The 18,739-nt window shown below is 46.5% G+C and overlaps 3 protein-coding genes across 4 annotated transcripts in view; 1 reads left to right on the forward strand and 2 right to left on the reverse strand.

Annotated features, from left to right (window-relative positions):
- The window catches only part of slc19a2 (solute carrier family 19 member 2), a 9,237-nt gene extending 1,299 nt beyond the window's left edge, over window positions 1-7,938 (reverse strand). Inside the window, exons 1-2 of the mRNA XM_068756299.1 lie at window positions 7,815-7,938; window positions 4,604-5,152 (exon numbers count right to left, since the gene is read on the reverse strand). Coding sequence (XP_068612400.1) covers window positions 4,604-5,152; window positions 7,815-7,937 — 672 coding nt within the window. The 5' untranslated portion in view covers window position 7,938. The remainder of the gene's footprint in view (window positions 1-4,603; window positions 5,153-7,814) is intronic.
- A 715-nt stretch (window positions 7,939-8,653) lies between these two features.
- Window positions 8,654-11,948, reverse strand: atg3 (autophagy related 3). 2 transcript variants are annotated; one of them, XM_068756301.1, is made up of 12 exons: window positions 11,787-11,948; window positions 11,540-11,581; window positions 11,412-11,461; window positions 11,240-11,310; window positions 11,038-11,145; window positions 10,901-10,944; window positions 10,577-10,664; window positions 10,473-10,507; window positions 10,243-10,395; window positions 10,036-10,163; window positions 9,818-9,886; window positions 8,654-9,665 (listed from the first exon to the last, which is right to left on the reverse strand). In XM_068756301.1, exons 1-12 carry the CDS (start codon window positions 11,856-11,858, stop codon window positions 9,647-9,649), a joined length of 879 nt encoding a protein of 292 aa, XP_068612402.1. In that variant the 5' UTR covers window positions 11,859-11,948; the 3' UTR covers window positions 8,654-9,646. The 2 variants fall into 2 exon arrangements, with proteins under 2 accessions (XP_068612402.1, XP_068612401.1); XM_068756300.1 differs by having other exon boundaries at window positions 8,654-9,696.
- Window positions 11,949-12,365: 417 nt separating this feature from the next.
- cars2 (cysteinyl-tRNA synthetase 2, mitochondrial) lies at window positions 12,366-15,716 on the forward strand. Its single transcript, XM_068756297.1, has 15 exons — window positions 12,366-12,601; window positions 12,678-12,728; window positions 12,811-12,928; window positions 13,014-13,085; window positions 13,147-13,252; window positions 13,392-13,472; window positions 13,593-13,722; window positions 13,808-13,941; window positions 14,311-14,378; window positions 14,462-14,528; window positions 14,634-14,772; window positions 14,878-15,001; window positions 15,070-15,168; window positions 15,236-15,451; window positions 15,539-15,716. Exons 1-15 carry the CDS (start codon window positions 12,390-12,392, stop codon window positions 15,662-15,664), a joined length of 1,743 nt encoding a protein of 580 aa, XP_068612398.1. The 5' UTR covers window positions 12,366-12,389; the 3' UTR covers window positions 15,665-15,716.
- Window positions 15,717-18,739: the final 3,023 nt, after the last annotated feature.

An 18,739-nucleotide genomic window follows, 5' to 3' on the forward strand; every position in this document is an offset into this window, starting at 1 on the left:
GCATATTACTCATCTCTAATAGAAGAGAACAAATCTAATCCAAGGTTTCTCTCTGACACCGTAGCTAGGCTAACACAAAGCTAGAGCAGCATATTACTCATCTCTAATAGAAGAGAACAAATCTAATCCAAGGTTTCTCTTTGACACCGTAGCTAGGCTAACACAAAGCTAGAGCAGCATATTACTCATCTCTAATAGAAGAGAACAAATCTAATCCAAGGTTTCTCTCTGACACCGTAGCTAGGCTAACACAAAGCTAGAGCAGCATATTACTCATCTCTAATAGAAGAGAACAAATCTAATCCGAGGTTTCTCTCTGACACCGTAGCTAGGCTAACACAAAGCTAGAGCAGCATATTACTCATCTCTAACAGAAGAGAACAAATCTACTCCAAGGTTTCTCTTTGATACCGTAGCTAGGCTAACACAAAGCTAGAGCAGCATATTACTCACCTCTAATAGAAGAGAACAAATCTAATCCAAGGTTTCTCTTTGACACCGTAGCTAGGCTAACACAAAGCTAGAGCAGCATATTAATCATCTCTAATAGAAGAGAACAAATCTAATCCAAGGTTTCTCTCTGATACCGTAGCTAGGCTAACACAAAGCTAGAGCAGCATATTACTCATCTCTAATAGAAGAGAACAAATCTAATCCAAGGTTTCTCTCTGACACCGTAGCTAGGCTAACACAAAGCTAGAGCAGCATATTACTCATCTCTAATAGAAGAAAACAAATCTAATCCAAGGTTTCTCTTTGATACCGTAGCTAGGCTAACACAAAGCTAGAGCAGCATATTACTCACCTCTAATAGAAGAGAACAAATCTAATCCAAGGTTTCTCTCTGACACCGTAGCTAGGCTAACACAAAGCTAGAGCAGCATATTACTCATCTCTAATAGAAGAGAACAAATCTAATCCAAGGTTTCTCTCTGACACCGTAGCTAGGCTAACACAAAGCTAGAGCAGCATATTACTCATCTCTAATAGAAGAGAACAAATCTAATCCAAGGTTTCTCTCTGACACCGTAGCTAGGCTAACACAAAGCTAGAGCAGCATATTACTCATCTCTAATAGAAGAGAACAAATCTAATCCAAGATTTCTCTCTGATACCGTAGCTAGGCTAACACAAAGCTAGAGCAGCATATTACTCATCTCTAATAGAAGAGAACAAATCCAATCCAAGGTTTCTCTCTGACACCGTAGCTAGGCTAACACAAAGCTAGAGCAGCATATTACTCATCTCTAATAGAAGAGAACAAATCTAATCCAAGGTTTCTCTTTGACACCGTAGCTAGGCTAACACAAAGCTAGAGCAGCATATTACTCATCTCTAATAGAAGAGAACAAATCTAATCCGAGGTTTCTCTCTGACACCGTAGCTAGGCTAACACAAAGCTAGAGCAGCATATTACTCATCTCTAATAGAAGAGAACAAATCTAATCCGAGGTTTCTCTCTGACACCGTAGCTAGGCTAACACAAAGCTAGAGCAGCATATTACTCATCTCTAATAGAAGAGAACAAATCTAATCCAAGGTTTCTCTCTGATACCGTAGCTAGGCTAACACAAAGCTAGAGCAGCATATTACTAATCTCTAATAGAAGAGAACAAATCTAATCCAAGGTTTCTCTCTGACACCGTAGCTAGGCTAACACAAAGCTAGAGCAGCATATTACTCATCTCTAATAGAAGAGAACAAATCTAATTCAAGGTTTCTCTTTGACCCCGTAGCTAGGCTAACACAAAGCTAGAGCAGCATATTACTCATCTCTAATAGAAGAGAACAAATCTAATCCGAGGTTTCTCTCTGACACCGTAGCTAGGCTAACACAAAGCTAGAGCAGCATATTACTCATCTCTAATAGAAGAGAACAAATCTAATTCAAGGTTTCTCTTTGACACCGTAGCTAGGCTAACACAAAGCTAGAGCAGCATATTACTCATCTCTAATAGAAGAGAACAAATCTAATCCAAGGTTTCTCTCTGATACCGTAGCTAGGCTAACACAAAGCTAGAGCAGCATATTACTCATCTAATAGAAGAGAACAAATCTAATCCGAGGTTTCTCTCTGACACCGTAGCTAGGCTAACACAAAGCTAGAGCAGCATATTACTCATCTCTAATAGAAGAGAACAAATCTAATCCAAGGTTTCTCTCTGACACCGTAGCTAGGCTAACACAAAGCTAGAGCAGCATATTACTCATCTCTAATAGAAGAGAACAAATCTAATCCAAGGTTTCTCTCTGACACCGTAGCTAGGCTAACACAAAGCTCCAGCTCTGTTGACCCTTCTGTTCCGACAGGTCTCAGTAGTGAAGATTTCATGAACTTCTTCAGTACCAAAATCGAATCTATTAGGGACGTCATTCATCAGCGTCTGCCTTCGTGTGGCATTGACCCCTCCCTGAGTGATGGAAGTAGAGATACGGCTGTTACTCTTGATGGTTACTTGGATAGCTTCACCCCCATTAACTTGCAGCAAATGAGTGCAGCTATTGCCTCATCTAAACCGTGCTCTTGTCTCTTAGACCCGGTCCCAACTAAGCTACTTAAAGAAGTCTTCCCCTCAATCAGTATTGCTTTGCTAAATACGATTAATCTATCCTTACTCACAGGCTATGTACCCAAGTCTTTTAAAACAGCAGTCATTAAACCGCTTCTCAAAAAACCAACATTGGATCCTGATGTCTCGGCTAACTATCGGCCAATTTCAAACCTTCCATTCCTGTCAAAGCTTCGAGAGAAAGCAGTTTCCAGTCAGCTGTGTGAATTATTACAAGACAATCAGTTATTTGAGGTTTTCCAGTCGTGTTTCAGAGCTCATCATAGCACAGAGACAGCATTAGTTAAAGTCACCAATGACCTTTAATAGCGTCTGATAATGGACTTGTCTCCGTGCTTATTTTATTAGATCTCAGTGCAGCCTTTGACACAATAGATCATCAGATTCTGTTACAGAGGCTGGAACAATCTGTTGGTGTTAGAGGATCTGCATTGAACTGGTTTAGATCATATTTATCTGATAGATTTCAGTTTGTACGTGTTCATGATGAATCTTCTACGTACACTGAAGTTAAATATGGAGTTCCACAGGGTTCAGTGCTTGGACCTATTCTGTTCACGCTGTATATGCTACCCTTAGGTAACATTATTAAGAAACATAGCATAAATTTCCACTGCTATGCGGACGATACTCAATTATACGTGTCAGTTCAGCCAGACAAAGTCGATCAGTTGGTTAGACTTCAAGTGTTGTAGTTGAACTAGATGGCGTCTCAGTGTCCACCAGCACCACTGCCAAGAATCTGGGTGTAATCTTTGATCAGGACCTGTCATTTCAGTCCCAGATAAAGCACGTTTCAAGGACTGCGTTCTTTCACCTTCGGAATATTTCAAAGGTCAGGCACCTACTAACCCGAAAAGATGCAGAACAAATAGTCCATGCTTTTGTGACTTCCAGACTGGACTACTGCAACTCCTTACTGTCCGGCTGCCCAAAAAGGTCTATTAAACATCTCCAGCTAATCCAGAACGCAGCAGCTCGTGTTCTAACAGGAACCAGACTGAGAGAACACATTTCCCCTGCTCTGGCGTCTCTGCATTGGCTTCCTGTTAGGGAACGGATTGAATATAAAATCCTTCTACTTACTTTTAAAGCCCTCACCAGCCAGGCCCCTCCTTACCTTACAGAGATGATTATCCCGTATTGCCCCACTAGAACCCTGCGGTCCCAAAACGCTGGCCTGCTCGTGGTTCTGAACATTTCCAAGAGCAGACAGGGGGGCGGAGCTTTCAGTGATCAAGCTCCTTTATTGTGGAATCGGCTCCCTGATTGGTTCGTGAGACAGACACCATCTCTATGTTCAAGAGTAGATTAAAGACTTTCCTTTTTAACAAAGCTTATAACTAATCAATGCAGTAATCAGTATAATCAATCTGCTGTCATTAGGCAGCACTGGTGGCTTAACATCATGACACACTGAGCTCCTCCCCCTTTATCTGATTATTTATATTTATGTTATAAATAGATGTGTGCAATATGTCTCTATTCCCCGTAGTCTTGTTCTCTCTCTCCCTCTGTTTGTCCCTCTCTCTCTTTCAGGTCCTTCTGTCCGTTGTGCTGCAGAACCTGGACCTGTGTCCCTCAACACTGAAGTCCACGTCGCTAGCATTAGCATTTATAGCTTTATATCGCTAGCATTAGCATTTAGTTTTTGTCTGCTCCTGCTCTGTCTCGCTATCACTTCCCTATCCATCTCCTTGACTCGTCTCCGACCTGCCATTCTCTCTCTCTCTCTCTCTCTCTCCCTCTCTCTCTCAACCCAGCCGGCCAGACAGATGGCCGTCCACCATGAGCCTAGGTTCTGTCCAAGGTTTCTGCCCGTTAAAGGGAAGTTTTTCCTTGCCTCCGTTGCTCTTGTGGGTCAAGTTGGGTTCTGTGTTTCCCTGCAGGTCTTTCCCTGCTAATCCTGTAAAGTGCCTTGAGATGACTTTATGTTGTGATCTGGCGCTATAGAAATAAAACTGAATTGAATTGAATTGAATTGAGGTTCAGCCCCCGTGAGAACGCGACACAGCTTGAACTCGCCCACTCACCACTGAAGCATTCTGGGTATTCGGCAGCGCCTTGCCCTCCGCGCTCTCCAGCAGCGCCTCGCCGCTCCGCGGCCCGGCCTCCTCTTCTCCCGGACTCTCGTGGAACAGCAAGCTCCCCCGGGGCATCGGCAGGAACCAGGGCGGCACGAAGGCCACGGCGGCCGCCGCCAGCGTGACGGCCACCAGGTGGCGCAGCCGGACGGCCGCCACGGAGAGCAGGAGCTGGCCGAGCAGGCACCCGGCGGCGGCGCCGAACAGCGTGACGCTGCGGCAGTAGCCGGTGACCCGCCGGTAGCGAGCCGGATCCACCACGCTGTAGATGTAGGAGTAGTACGCGACCTCCGAGGCCGTGGCCACGCCGAAGAAGAACTCCAGCAGCTGCATGGCGAGGACGCCCCGGCACCACAGCAGCAGGACGTAGGTCGCCACCAAGCTGGAGGCCTGCAGGATCAGCACGGGCTTGTAGCGCAGGAAGTCCGTGGCGAGGAAGACGGGCAGCAGCAGCGCCAGGTAGGAGTACGTCCACACCGGGTAGATCTCGTTCACGACCTGCAGGAAGCGGAAACGGTTCAGACGAGGACCCGCCGGCCTCACGTCCCAAGAGGAAGCTCTCTCTGGAACGCGCACGCAACGCGAGAGCGCACGGGACGCGAGAGCGCACGCAACGCGAGAGCGCACGGGACGCAAGCTCATGAGACGACACGATGATCAATAATAGAACGTCCGACTCAAGGTGAGGACAGTCAGAGAGGTTATAATAAAGCTATTCAGATACATATACACATATACACACGTACATATACAAATACGTATACACAACCGTTAACATTTAACTTTGCTATGCTAATGTCAATACAGGAAGACGTAGTGGCGAAATTAAAGGACAGAGAACGAGGAAATGACGCAACGCGTCAAATCACAACGATGGTGCGACGTCACAGCAGAAGTGACTTCAGACTTCCAGAGTTAATAAAGGCTAAATAAACGAGGAAAGTACCCGTATGTGCGCCAGAAGCTAAGCTAGGCGGTCAGCGGGGTCTTTAGTGTGCAGCAAATGAGTGCAGCTATTGCCTCATCTAAACCGTGCTCTTGTCTCTTAGACCCGGTCCCAACTAAGCTGCTTAAAGAAGTCTTCCCCTCAATCAGTATTGCTTTGCTAAATACAATTAATTTATCTTTACTCACAGGCTATGTACCCAAGTCTTTTAAAACAGCAGTCATTAAACCGCTTCTCAAAAAACCAACATTGGATCCTGATGTCTCGGCTAACTATCGGCCAATTTCAAACCTTCCATTCCTGTCAAAGCTTCTAGAGAAAGCAGTTTCCAGTCAGCTGTGTGAATTATTACAAGACAATCAGTTATTTGAGGTTTTCCAGTCGTGTTTCAGAGCTCATCATAGCACAGAGACAGCATTAGTTAAAGTCACCAATGACCTTTAATAGCGTCTGATAATGGACTTGTCTCCGTGCTTATTTTATTAGATCTCAGTGCAGCCTTTGACACAATAGATCATCAGATTCTGTTACAGAGGCTGGAACAATCTGTTGGTGTTAGAGGATCTGCATTGAACTGGTTTAGATCATATTTATCTGATAGATTTCAGTTTGTACGTGTTCATGATGAATCTTCTACGTACACTGAAGTTAAATATGGAGTTCCACAGGGTTCAGTGCTTGGACCTATTCTGTTCACGCTGTATATGCTTCCCTTAGGTAACATTATTAAGAAACATAGCATAAATTTCCACTGCTATGCAGACGACACACAATTATACGTGTCAGTTCAGCCAGACAAAGTCGATCAGTTGGTTAGACTTCAGACGTGCCTTAAGGACATTAACTCCTGGATGACCGAGAACTTCCTGTTATTAAATCTAAATAAAACTGAGGTTCTGGTTCTTGGGCCAAAGCATCTCAGAAATGTCTGTTCTAGTGTTGTAGTTGAACTAGATGGCGTCTCAGTGTCCACCAGCACCACTGCCAAGAATCTGGGTGTAATCTTTGATCAGGACCTGTCATTTCAGTCCCAGATAAAGCACGTTTCAAGGACTGCGTTCTTTCACCTTCGGAATATTTCAAAGGTCAGGCACCTACTAACCCGAAAAGATGCAGAACAAATAGTCCATGCTTTTGTGACTTCCAGACTGGACTACTGCAACTCCTTACTGTCCGGCTGCCCAAAAAGGTCTATTAAACATCTCCAGCTAATCCAGAACGCAGCAGCTCGTGTTCTAACAGGAACCAGACTGAGAGAACACATTTCCCCTGTTCTGGCGTCTCTGCATTGGCTTCCTGTTAGGGAACGGATTGAATATAAAATCCTTCTACTCACTTTTAAAGCCCTCACCAGCCAGGCCCCTCCTTACCTTACAGAGATGATTATCCCGTATTGTCCCACTAGGACCCTGCGGTCCCAAAATGCTGGCCTGCTCGTGGTTCCAAAAATGTCCAAGAGCAGACAGGGGGGCGGAGCTTCAGTTATCAAGCTCCTTTATTGTGGAATCAGCTCCCTGATTGGTTCGTGAGACAGACACCATCTCTATGTTCAAGAGTAGATTAAAGACTTTCCTTTTTAACAAAGCTTATAACTAATCAATGCAGTAATCAATATAATCAATCTGCTGTCATTAGGCAGCATTGGTGGCTTAACATCATGACACACTGAGCTCCTCCCCCTTTATCTGATTATTCATGTTATAAATATATGTCAGTAATCTCTCTCTCTTCCTGAAGTCTTGTTCTCTCTCTCCCTCTGTTTGTCCCTCTCTCTCTTTCAGGTCCTTCTGTCCGTTGTGCTGCAGAACCTGGACCTGTGTCCCTCAACACTGAAGTCCACGTCGCTAGCATTAGCATTTATAGCTTTATATCGCTAGCATTAGCATTTAGTTTTTGTCTGCTCCTGCTCTGTCTCGCTATCGCTTCCCTATCCATCTCCTTGACTCGTCTCCGACCTGCCATTCTCTCTCTCTCTCTCTTTCTCTCTCTCTCAACCCAGCCGGCCAGACAGATGGCCGTCCACCATGAGCCTAGGTTCTGTCCAAGGTTTCTGCCCGTTAAAGGGAAGTTTTTCCTTGCCTCCGTTGCTCTTGTGGGTCAAGTTGGGTTCTGTGTTTCCCTGCTAATCCTGTAAAGTGCCTTGAGATGACTTCCTGTTGTGATCTGGCGCTATAGAAATAAAACTGAATTGAATTGAATTGAAGCGTTCCTCACCTGCGTCTCCGTCAGGTTCTTGTCCGGTCCCATCAGGTAGGCGGTGAGGAACGGCTCCGACGGGCGGAGGTTCGTAAAGAAGCCGTGAACGCAGAGCAGCAGAGTCGGGTAGACCTCCTTCATTGTGGACGCGCACAGCAGCATGACCTCCAGCGGCTAGCGGCTAGCTGCTAGCGGCGTCCCGCTTCTTCTGGCGCCGCTCGTGTTCAACCGCACGGCAGTCAGGCTCACTGCCGCCACCATCTGGTGAAAGTGTGCAACAGCGCCGGAAGTCAGGCTCACTGCCGCCACCATCTGATGAAAGTGTGGAACAGCGGGAGAGTGGAATAAAAGTGCCCACCCACTCTTATTTTACTTTTACAGGAGATAAAATATATTTAATCTGTACTTTATGCTACATAAACTGCGTTTTAGCCTCATCCTCCTGCTCATCTGGACTGTGGAGACAGATTATATGATAAGTTACCCAATAATACAACTGTAGTACAATAAAGTCGTATGTAATAATCAATATTGAATTTTCCATCTTGTATTTGTATTATATTACTTATTATATATATTACTTATATCAGTTGTTTAGATCATCTCAAATGCTTGTTTTGAACCTACTCTATAATAAACTAATGCTGAAATGCTTTAAAAGACTGCCTTGCTGCTGTCAACAAATATCAATTTGGCTCAAAATATTAACTGTTGAAATATTTAAACAGTTAATAGCTCTGCTTTAATTACAAAAGTTGTAGCAGTCGTAACATGTATGTAACCCTTTCTCCTCAGACGTCCTGTATTCAACCTCCTGCCACACCCCTGACAAGTAAATACAGTCCTTGAAACATCTTGGACGTGTTTTATTGATAAATATACATGACTTTAAAGTATTCCTTTGTCACTGGAGTAGGTTGCTTTGGAGGACTGGACCAAGAAGCAATGAAGACTAAATATTTGATCTAACCAGAGGATAACAATGAGAGGAGAGCAATTATTACTGAAGCCAAAATGTTGTTACCATCAGAAATATGTTCGTCGTAAATCAAATATATTTTGCAATTCAGAATCTTAAATCGGCCAGAAATATATTACATAATTTATTGAAATTCAGTTATTAAAATAAAAATTATTCCATGTTTGCATTACAGTATAGGCCAAAATAATAATAATAAAACATTCAAGACAACAGGAAGAATATGTCAGATTGTGAATTGAAAAATAAGCTGAAGGTTCTGTTAACTGAGCAAAGACAAAAAAAAACTTTCCAAAACTAGAATCCACGTGGATTAAATATTTTACTTTGAGATATTTTACTTGATAAAAGTAAAACAAACGACCTACTTTGGTGCGTAATGAGGAAAGGCATGCTTTAAAGTTTAAAGCATTCAAGACAGATCCAGAAGTCAGATTCAGGTACTTTTAAGAGTATGAAGAGCAGAAACAGTGAACATTGAACTGCATTTATGAGCAAGCAGAAAATAAATGCTAATGCTGCTGGCTGAATGTTTCCCTTAATAACTTCCTAAAATGATAGAATACAGCATAAATCCTGTGTTTAGCATGTTCCCCCCCCCCCCACCACCAAGGCACAAATCCCTTCCAGGTGTTTTTTCCCATCGAACACATAAACAGGAATCATTTATTTTCTGAAAAGGAAAATTCCATCTGAAGCGGTGCGGAATGGGCAAAAAATGCGTTTCAAAGAACATTTCAAGAACAAACATCCCCCAAAATCTACTTAATTGATCCAAAAGCCAAAATCAGATTACAATCTCAACCCCCCCCCCCCCCCAATGAGGCGGAGTCACTCAGCTACATGGTGAAGTGTCTTGTGTAGTCGTATTCTATCGTGGGAATGACGGCCTGGACGAACTTGAGGAAAATCAGAAGATACCTGAAAGTCTCAGTTAGGGGGGGGGGGGGTGAAAACTTGATTGATACATATATATAATATATAAAAAGACTTTCAGAGGCAGGAAGTAAAAGACACCTGAAACTAGTGCGAGAAAGGATACATGTGAACTCCCAGCTCTCCGCCCCCTTCGGCCACGGTCTCGATGATCTTCTTCATCACTTCAGCGTGCCTGAAAATAAAGTTAAGAGCAGCCACGTTAAAAAAAAGAAAGAAATACAAAGCCGAAATATCTTTATTAGACTGAAAATGTCACGATTCAAAAATCTGATTTGATTTCTTGACTAAAACAAAAAAAAGAATTCTTGGCCCCTTTCTCACCTGCAGGGATGAACGGAGCACATGGCGGGCGGCGGGAGATGGGGGTGGTTCTCAATGGTGACCGTCTTCTTCACGTGGTCCTGGCTGATGTCCTCGTACATCTGGTCCACCGTCAGCGGCTGCCTGTCCTGGGAGAGACGGCGCAAAAGCCGCCGATGAGCGAGCGGTCGGCGAGCCCCGCCTCCGCGTCCCTCTCGGGTAACGCACCTCGTCGTATCCGAACAGCCAGAGTCGAGGGGTCTGGTAGTATTTGTCGTACGTGATGTACAGGTCGTACGTTCGCGTCTGAAGGATGGCGTCCTCGCTCCCGGTCTCCGCTTTGGCTTTAGCTTCTACCGTTTTACTGGTGTCGAGGGTTGCCTAGGAACGAGACAGAAGGCGTCAGGTGACAGGTCGCCCTGACGATAACTGACCTTGAACGCGCGACCCCGCCTGACCTCGTCGGTCTCCAACAGGCCGCTTTCCTCGTACTCTGGAGAGACAGAAAGGGTTGAGAGAAGGCGACAACTGCCTGGTGTCACACGAGCGAGACGCGACTGACCCTCCATATCGGCCGCTTCTCCGTTGTCATCGTCATCCTCTTCATCGTCAAGGCAACAAGGTGCAGACGGACCGTTCATATTCTTGTCCTGGAGGAATACAAATTACAATTCCGCAGCTTTTTCTTTTCCTCCTACAGCTGAACAAAGTTGGAAAAACTCATTTCAACGTTCTATAAAGGCGAGAAGCTAAATCTAGAATCTAGAATCGAGAATAAAATGATTTTCCTGCCGTTGCTGAAGAAGGACAGAAAGATTGACGGGAGCGCCGTCTCGTTTTTGTACATTTTAAGATCACAAAAACCAAAACCGATAGGAAGCATCACCTTATTATTGTCCAATGAAATGTCTCGTACAGCATCTAGCACTCCTGCAGAAAGACACCCGTCGGGGACACGTCATCGTCCCCGTCTAAAAGGTTTAAATATGTGCGACGTCTCGCTGTTTTTGACGGCGTCCAAACCCGAGTTGTGGTAAGTGTCCACCCAGCCGCCGTCTCCGTCGTCCTCCTCTATTATGGCTTCCAGCTCGTCGGAGTACTCCATCTGCTTGCAGCGTTTGTAGCAGGGCACTGGCGGCGAGGGGGGGGGGGGGGGGGGGTATGAGAAAAGCCGACACGTAAAATAACCGTACGTCCCCGTGTCCAAACAAAGAAACGCTCTCACCGTTGCGCGTCAGGAGAAACTGTCTGTCTTGTGGCAAATACGGCTTCACCTTGGCCTCTTCGCCTGAAGCCCTGAAGGTCGACGGAATAAAAACATCATTGTGTATTACGTCCTCAAAAATACAATCGGGTTTTCACGCTGGACAAATCTGACGAGCAGAATCCACACTCACCATTTCCACGTGGGACAGTGGTGAACCAGGTGATCTCCGGCAGCCGCGAACTGAAAAGGCAAATATCAAGAAGCGTGAGACTCGGGCTGGGAGGTCCGGATGAGACAGAAACCTCCAGATGTGCTCACCTCCTCTGGAGTAATGACGCCAGTCTCTTTGAATTTCGATTCCTGCGATGAGCAGAGGAAGAAATAAACATTTAACTTCCGGTTGTAAACAATAGAAGAGTATTGCGTATTCACGAGGGCCGACATGCCATTACGGATACGATCAAATGCTTTAAACACACATTTTCACCGTGAATTTCACTGTACGCGACTGGCTAGCAAGGTGGCTAGCAAGCTGGCTAGCTAGCTCGTCCAGTTCAGAATCTACCTTCAACACTGGCGTGAGGAACTCCGCCACTCCGAGCGCCGTCCCTTTCACCGTGTTTATAACGTTCTGCATCTTCCCGAACTTTCTACTGGACACCGCTCTGAGGTTCTTCTCGACGCTAACCCTCCGAGGCTACAGTTATTTGGACATAGCGAACGGCAGCCATGCACAAACAGTGACAGCAATGTCACGTGACAACGTCAGCGCTTTCCGGTGCAGAACTCTCGCGAGACGTATGGAACGCAGCAATGTCACGTGACACGTCAACGCTTTCAGTACATAGTTTTTTTTTATTATTATTATTATTATACAGGCACAGGCACAATGCAAACATTTTAAATTCGTTGATAAAATCCAGGAAATGAGGGCTTACTATCTTCCGGTACGTACCTCTCGCGAGACTTGTGGAAACCAGTAATGTCACGTGACACGTCAATGCTTTCCGCTACAGAACCGGATGTGTATACGCGACAAAAGTGCAGGTGAAATCGTCCTTTGAGTTATCAAATGCGTTTTCTACAATTACAGACGGCTTTTTTTTTTTTTTTTTTACTTTAAGCATATGCAGTATGTGAAATAAGATACGAGTCGTAAAGTCTCGGTATGTGGAAGCTCTCGGTGAGAGTCGGGAAAGCGAAAGTCCACGGCGAGGTTTTCGGTACCGCTCAATCGGTCAGACGAACCGGATCCTGCAGCGGCGTTTCCGGGAAGAAATGGATGAAACCGAGCGGGTTCGACACGGGTCTAAAGGTTTTCAACAGTTTGACCAAACAGAAGGAATCTCTCATTCTGGCAAAAGAGGGCGTGGCTACCTGGTGCGGTATATACACATATATTAACATTATTAATTATTCATTCATTACACAGCATGGCGCATGTGTTCTGTCTCAGGTACAGCTGTGGACCGACCGTGTACGATCACGCGCACCTGGGACACGCATGGTGATTCTAGCACACACACACACACACACTTAACCCTTAATGTACAGGAGAGAGCAGAGCTCACCTGCTGTTGTTTTCACAGCACGTATGTCAGGTTTGATATTCTGCAGAGGATTTTAACCAAGTTGTTCGGCATCACTGTGATCCACGCGATGGTGATCACGGACATCGATGAGAAAATCATCAGAAGAAGCCGGGAGGTCCGTAAAGAACGTCCAAACCGCTCGGAACCAGCCTTTTTCATGTTTGCTAAACGGGAAATCTGGTTTTCTTTGTTTTCGACAGGAAAACGTTTGCCCGAGCGTCATCGCCAGGACGTTCGAGGATGACTTCAAGAGGGAGATGTTGTCATTAAGGGTACGAGATGACGTCATGAGGCTTAATTCTATGCAGGAAGGCCGACGTGTCGTTTCCCCAGGTGGTTCCTCCCGCGGTGCATTTAAGAGTCACCGAGAACGTGCCTCGTATCGTCCATTTCATCGAGGGGATTATTCACAACGGGCACGCGTACGCCACAAACCAAGGTGACGATCTAGCAGCTATAAATTGGTGTGTGTGTGTGTGTGTGTGTGTGTGTGTGTGTGTGTGTGTGTGTGTGTGTGTGTGTGTGTGTGTGTGTGTGGTTTATAATCCAGCCGTGAACATTGTGCAAACATTTTGCAGGCGACGTGTATTTTGACATCCAGTCCATCGGCGATCGCTACGGAAAGTTCTGGGGGGCTGGGCATTCCTGGGAAGAATCTGGTGAGTGCTTCTGGGGGGGGGGGGGGGCGTACTCTGTGGGCTTTGTTTCGGGTCCAGAAATGAACCGAGACTGCATGCGTGTTGCCATAAGTAACATTAACAAACGTCCGCGGTTCCCAGTCCACACAGATAAACGTGACCTGAAGGACTTTGTTCTTTGGAGGAGATCCAAACCCCAGGAACCGTCCTGGGAGTCTCCGTGGGGCCGAGGAAGACCAGGCTGGCACATCGAGTGCTCGACACTCGCCAGGTTCGCGTTTACAACCGTTTTTAAAAAGGCCGCCGCTTCCCAGCCCCCTAATCTAATCCAGGATACACAATAATCCAATCTGCAGCTCCATGTTCGGGAGCCATCTTGATATCCACTCCGGAGGAATCGACCTGGCCTTTCCTCACCATGAGAATGAGGTGGCTCAGAGTGAAGCCTATCACAAGTGCAGCCAGTGGGCCAACTACTTCCTGCACTCAGGTACCCCCCCCTCCTCCCTCCTCCCTCCTCCCTCGTTAAAAAGCCAAGGTGCCACACTGAATCTGTCATTTCCAGAGAATAATTTATTTGTATTAAAGCGACTTTGAGTGTCTAGAAAAGCGCTATATAAATAAAATGTATTATTATTTTAAAAAGCAACCTCAACTTTTGGTGGTTTGTAAGGTCCTAACGGAAAAATCTGAAGTAAGATATCAAACCAAGTTGATGTTAATCGACCCGTTTGTTCTGCGACTTCATTTTCCGTGTTCTTCCGCAAATCAAAAACACGCTTTTAAACGGTCCAGGTTCGCACGGTGAAAACCGTTTCTGAAATAGCTTGCAGCTGATTGGACGTTCCCCGTTTCTAAGGTCACCTCCACCTGAAAGGCAGTTCAGAGAAAATGTCCAAGTCCTTGAAGAACTACATCACCATCAAGGTGACTACAGACCACGCCCCTTTTTGTATACACTCTATCATTTATACAGAGTTTTAGAAAAGCAAAGATTTTTTTTCCACCAGGATTTCATGAAGACTTACTCTGCCAATGAATTCCGGATGTTTTGTCTCATGGCCGCCTACAAATCGGGTAGGAAGACGTCGGGATGTCGCCTCTGAGCTCTTTAAAGCGTTACCGCTGCTGCTAGCGAGGTGCTAACGCAGGGCGCTGACTTTGTGAGACGCCCCCCCACAGCTGTCGACTACAGTGACGCCAGCATGGGGGAGGCTCAGACCGCTCTGGCGAGCATCTCCTCGTTCGTCCACGACGCTCGGGCCTACATGAGCGGCCGGCTGCAGTGTCCGGCGGTGCAGGAAGCTCCTCTCTGGGAGAGGTACCCGCAGCGACGGACCGGCTCTTCCTCTCGTCTCTTGGACCGAACGTTTGGACGCGTAGCCGCTGCGAGTCTTCTGGTACTTGTCTTTTCTTCCTCCCACAGGTTGGCGGAGACTAAATCCAGCGTGATGAAAGCCCTGGCCGACGACTTTGACACCCGGCTCGCCCTCAGAGCGCTGATGAGCCTGGTTCATCACGGGAACCGCCAACTCCAGCCTGTGTCCAAGGTGTCCAAAACGCCGACCCGAATGTCTCCTGTCGATTATTCGAGGTTTTTAACCGTATTTCTGCGCAGCCTGATGGCGCGTCGCGGAGTCCGGCGGTGTTTGCAGCGATGGTCGGCTACATCGGGGACACGCTGGACGTGTTTGGGATCGACCTCCTGTGCAGAGAGGTCAGGATTCATCGTGTTGAAACGCTGTACGGGTGACGTACAAGCTCAAATAGTTCCTCACACGCAGGAGGCTGGTGCCACGAGTCGCCATGGGAACCTGGAAGGCGTCGTGGAGCGCCTGACTCGTTTTAGAAGTGAAGTTCGAGCGTTTGCGCTAGCCCGCCGCGACGACCCAAATCCCGGTTCCTCCCACAAACGCGAACTTTACCCAGAGAGAGTTCCTCTCCTCAACGCCTGCGACGCGCTCCGGAACGACCTGGCGCCGCTGGGAGTGCTTATAAAGGTACAAAAACACAACCGCATACTCCTAGTCTGTCTGGCGTTTCAACGGGTAGATTGGACCGATTTAAAAAAAAAAATCTGTTTTCAGGACAGAGGAGCCAACTCGACGTGGGAGGTGACGAAGAGTCGGGAAGAACGGAGGAGACGGGATGAAGACGAAGGACTCGACGTGGGAGGTGACGAAGAGTCGGGGAGAACGGAGGAGACGGGATGAAGACGAGGGACTCGACGTGGGAGGTGACGAAGAGTCGGGAAGGACGGAAGAGACGGGATGAAGACGAGGGACTCGACGTGGGAGGTGACGAAGAGTCGGGAAGGACGGAGGAGACAGGATGAAGACGAGGGACTCGACGTGGGAGGTGACGAAGGGTCGGGAAGGACGGGATAAAGACGAGGGACTCGACGTGGGAGGTGACGAAGGGTCGGGAAGGACGGGATAAAGACGAGGGACTCGACGTGGGAGGTGACGAAGGGTCGGGAAGGACGGGATAAAGACGAGGGACTCGACGTGGGAGGTGACGAAGAGTCGGGAAGGACGGAAGAGACGGGATGAAGACGAGGGACTCGACGTGGGAGGTGACGAAGAGTCGGGAAGGACAGAAGAGACGGGATGAAGACGAAGGACTCGGCCAGCAGGTCCTGCAGCCTGTTAATGGCGTCCTGTGTCCTCATCCCGAAATGAGACGCCGGGTCTTCCAGGAGAACCACCTTGGAACTCTGAGGACAGGGACGAGACGCGAGATGCGACCTGGTCCTCGATCACAAAGGACGCTTTGAGCCTCACGTACTCCTCCTCCTCCTCCTCCTCCTTGCCCCGCCTTCTCCTCTTCAGCCCGCTGCACGTCCTCCTCCTGGACAGACGGCGGTTACACGTCTCTGCACCTCCTCGTGCGAGGAAGCGTGCGCCACCTGTTTCTGTTCCAGCAGTCGTTCTCGCTCCTCCTCCTGACGTCTCTCCTCCATTTCGGCCTGTTTTAGAAGTTCAAGTCGTCTGAATGTTGTCGTTTAGCCGCTTGGTAGACGGTGCAGCTCGAAGCGTCGCCTCTCTCTGGACTTTCTTTGCTTCTTGGCTCCGATTTTGGCCGCCGGCTGGGAGCTCTGCTCCCCCGAATGTTCTCCTTCCTCCGGCTCCTCTGAAATCGAAAGTTTAGACTCTTATTACATCAAAATGATGAATCACAGCTGTGATGCTGCCTGTAACGTAATAAACGATGCGCACCGTGTTCCACGGCTTCTCTCGGCGGTCTTCCGTGAGCCGTCGCCGCAGTGAGGTTCCTCCTCCGACGGGGAATCCCAGCTCCTCGCTCCTCCGCCGCCGCCGCTGCAGCCTGGACGACGTCCCTCCGCTGCTCCTCATCAGCTGAGGATGAAGAGGAGACATGAATGGGTACTTCCAAGCAGAAGGAGCCACAACTATTGAAACATTGAAACGAGCAAATAATAATGATGTTATAAGAAATAATCTGATGACAGTGCCACATTCTTCCTCATTCGCTGTCATTTGTGAGGGTTACATCCAAGTTCTTACACGTTTATTACCCTTTATTTGATACGTTCCCCATGGATCGTATCCTGTAAAAGAAGAGTTCTGCATGGACTTCCTCAACTATGAGTTAATGGAGTTAATGATTTTGTAACTAGAAGTGCAAAAAGCATCGACAACAGTAACACAATGTGCATTTCTGCCTTCGCTCCAACCCAGCTGAATTCGCCTGGACCTTCATGAATGTGAACGGATTAACTTCTCCGTCAGCAGAAAACCAATCATGTAAAACGTTGTCATGTTTTCACAGATTAACATTTTCAGCATCCTCGCGTCATTGTTGCAGACAAATGTTTTTTTGCATCTCTTGGTGAATATGTCGCTGCTTCTGGTAAATGTGTTGGTATTTTGCCGTTTTCAAATAAAACAAAAAGAACGATGAAGAGCTCATCACGCGTCTGCTAGAATGCCTCACTGGATGATCTGCAAACATCATATTCCAAAAACCACATTATTTTAACATGAAGAAGATGATGACTGGGATATGAATTAATTACTGTTTCCTTTTGGACAGAATTTGAGAAGTATCTGAGTATTTTTTTTTTATTGGTTCTGTAAGTATTACATAGTAAATAAATGAAATTCCCTTATGAATGCTAAAAATGGCGTCGGAGCGGGTCCTTTTTGCGTGCTTTTAAACTCTGCCCAGGCTCCAACAAAACGACCAGATATCAAATACAGAGAGCGATCGACTAAAATAAATAAATAGACAAATAAATTACCAGATCAAATTAGGAAACATCTAACCAAAAGTTATTATCGCTGTTAATTTGTTTTATATTCAGTCAAAAACTGCCCGGCGGGGGGCGCGAATCAGCGGATGTGGCAACCTCAGATTGCGACTCGTTGAGCATTTTTTGCTGCGTCACTTCGGATTCGGTGTCGCTAAGCAACCGGGTAACTAACGGTGATAGACGAATTCCTCTAAAAGTAAGTGGCGAATTAAATAAAATATGTTTCTTCGTTTAACACTTTGAAATACTGTTACCGGATATGTGTGTAGTAAAAAGATATATTTAGTTTTTATCATTAATGCAAATTAGCTAGCTTAGCTAATGACGCTAGCTAATAAGCTAGCATCATTGACCTTTGAACTTCGTCTTTAGAACAGATTTTGTCCTCTTGGACGCAAACATTGACCTTGTGTTGGATGTTTTGGTGTTTTATGAAGGTATAGTGAGTTTTTCTGCTCTTTTCTACTGGAGTCCGACTGGAAAAAACAAACTTTCTCGTGAAAAGGTCACTCGGCAAAGCATGCTAATGCTATGACGTCGGCTACAACGAGACGTGTCATAATGGCGGTAGATAATAGTCAAAGTGTTTTAAGTAAATGAGGAACAGCGCATTGTTGGCGATTGATATTTGTCCTTATTTCGGCCGTAATTTAATTCTGAGGTTTTATCTCGTATCTTAAAACTAAGAAAGCCATTTTTATGTTTCATCGCGAGATTTGCTGTCGAGTTCTCGCCGTCCACGCACGGGTTCGACGCGGTTAGGCACCAGTTAGTGCTGTGCCGAGCTAAAACTGCACCACGATACAATTTCCTTGACTTTGAAATATCAAATATTTTTTTCATTCTTCAGGTGAGCAAAAATGGAAGATTGGGAAGAAGAGGTAAGCGAATGAAGTCCCGCTTACTGCGCGGCCATGTTGTGAACGCCTGCCCCCCCCATTTTCTCTATCTCACAGGGAACTTCAGCTTGTGCTCCAGCGCCAACCAGAGAGCATTCAGGTACATTTATTAA

This window comes from Brachionichthys hirsutus, chromosome 24, assembly GCF_040956055.1.
Source record: "Brachionichthys hirsutus isolate HB-005 chromosome 24, CSIRO-AGI_Bhir_v1, whole genome shotgun sequence".
Taxonomy (NCBI): Eukaryota; Metazoa; Chordata; class Actinopteri; order Lophiiformes; family Brachionichthyidae; genus Brachionichthys; species Brachionichthys hirsutus.

Coding starts and splice junctions, on each gene's coding strand:
- atg3 (XM_068756300.1), bottom strand. CDS start 11,858: ATGCAGAACGTTATAAACACGGTGAAAGGGACGGCGCTCGGAGTGGCG. Junction 10,945..11,037: donor GGACACTTACCACAACTCGG/GTTTGGACGCCG, acceptor GTCTTTCTGCAG/GAGTGCTAGATGCTGTACGA. Junction 9,697..9,817: donor GGAGAGCTGGGAGTTCACAT/GTATCCTTTCTC, acceptor TGAGACTTTCAG/GTATCTTCTGATTTTCCTCA.
- cars2 (XM_068756297.1), top strand. CDS start 12,390: ATGTGGAAGCTCTCGGTGAGAGTCGGGAAAGCGAAAGTCCACGGCGAG. Junction 12,729..12,810: donor GCGCACCTGGGACACGCATG/GTGATTCTAGCA, acceptor TTGTTTTCACAG/CACGTATGTCAGGTTTGATA. Junction 15,169..15,235: donor TCGACCTCCTGTGCAGAGAG/GTCAGGATTCAT, acceptor CCTCACACGCAG/GAGGCTGGTGCCACGAGTCG.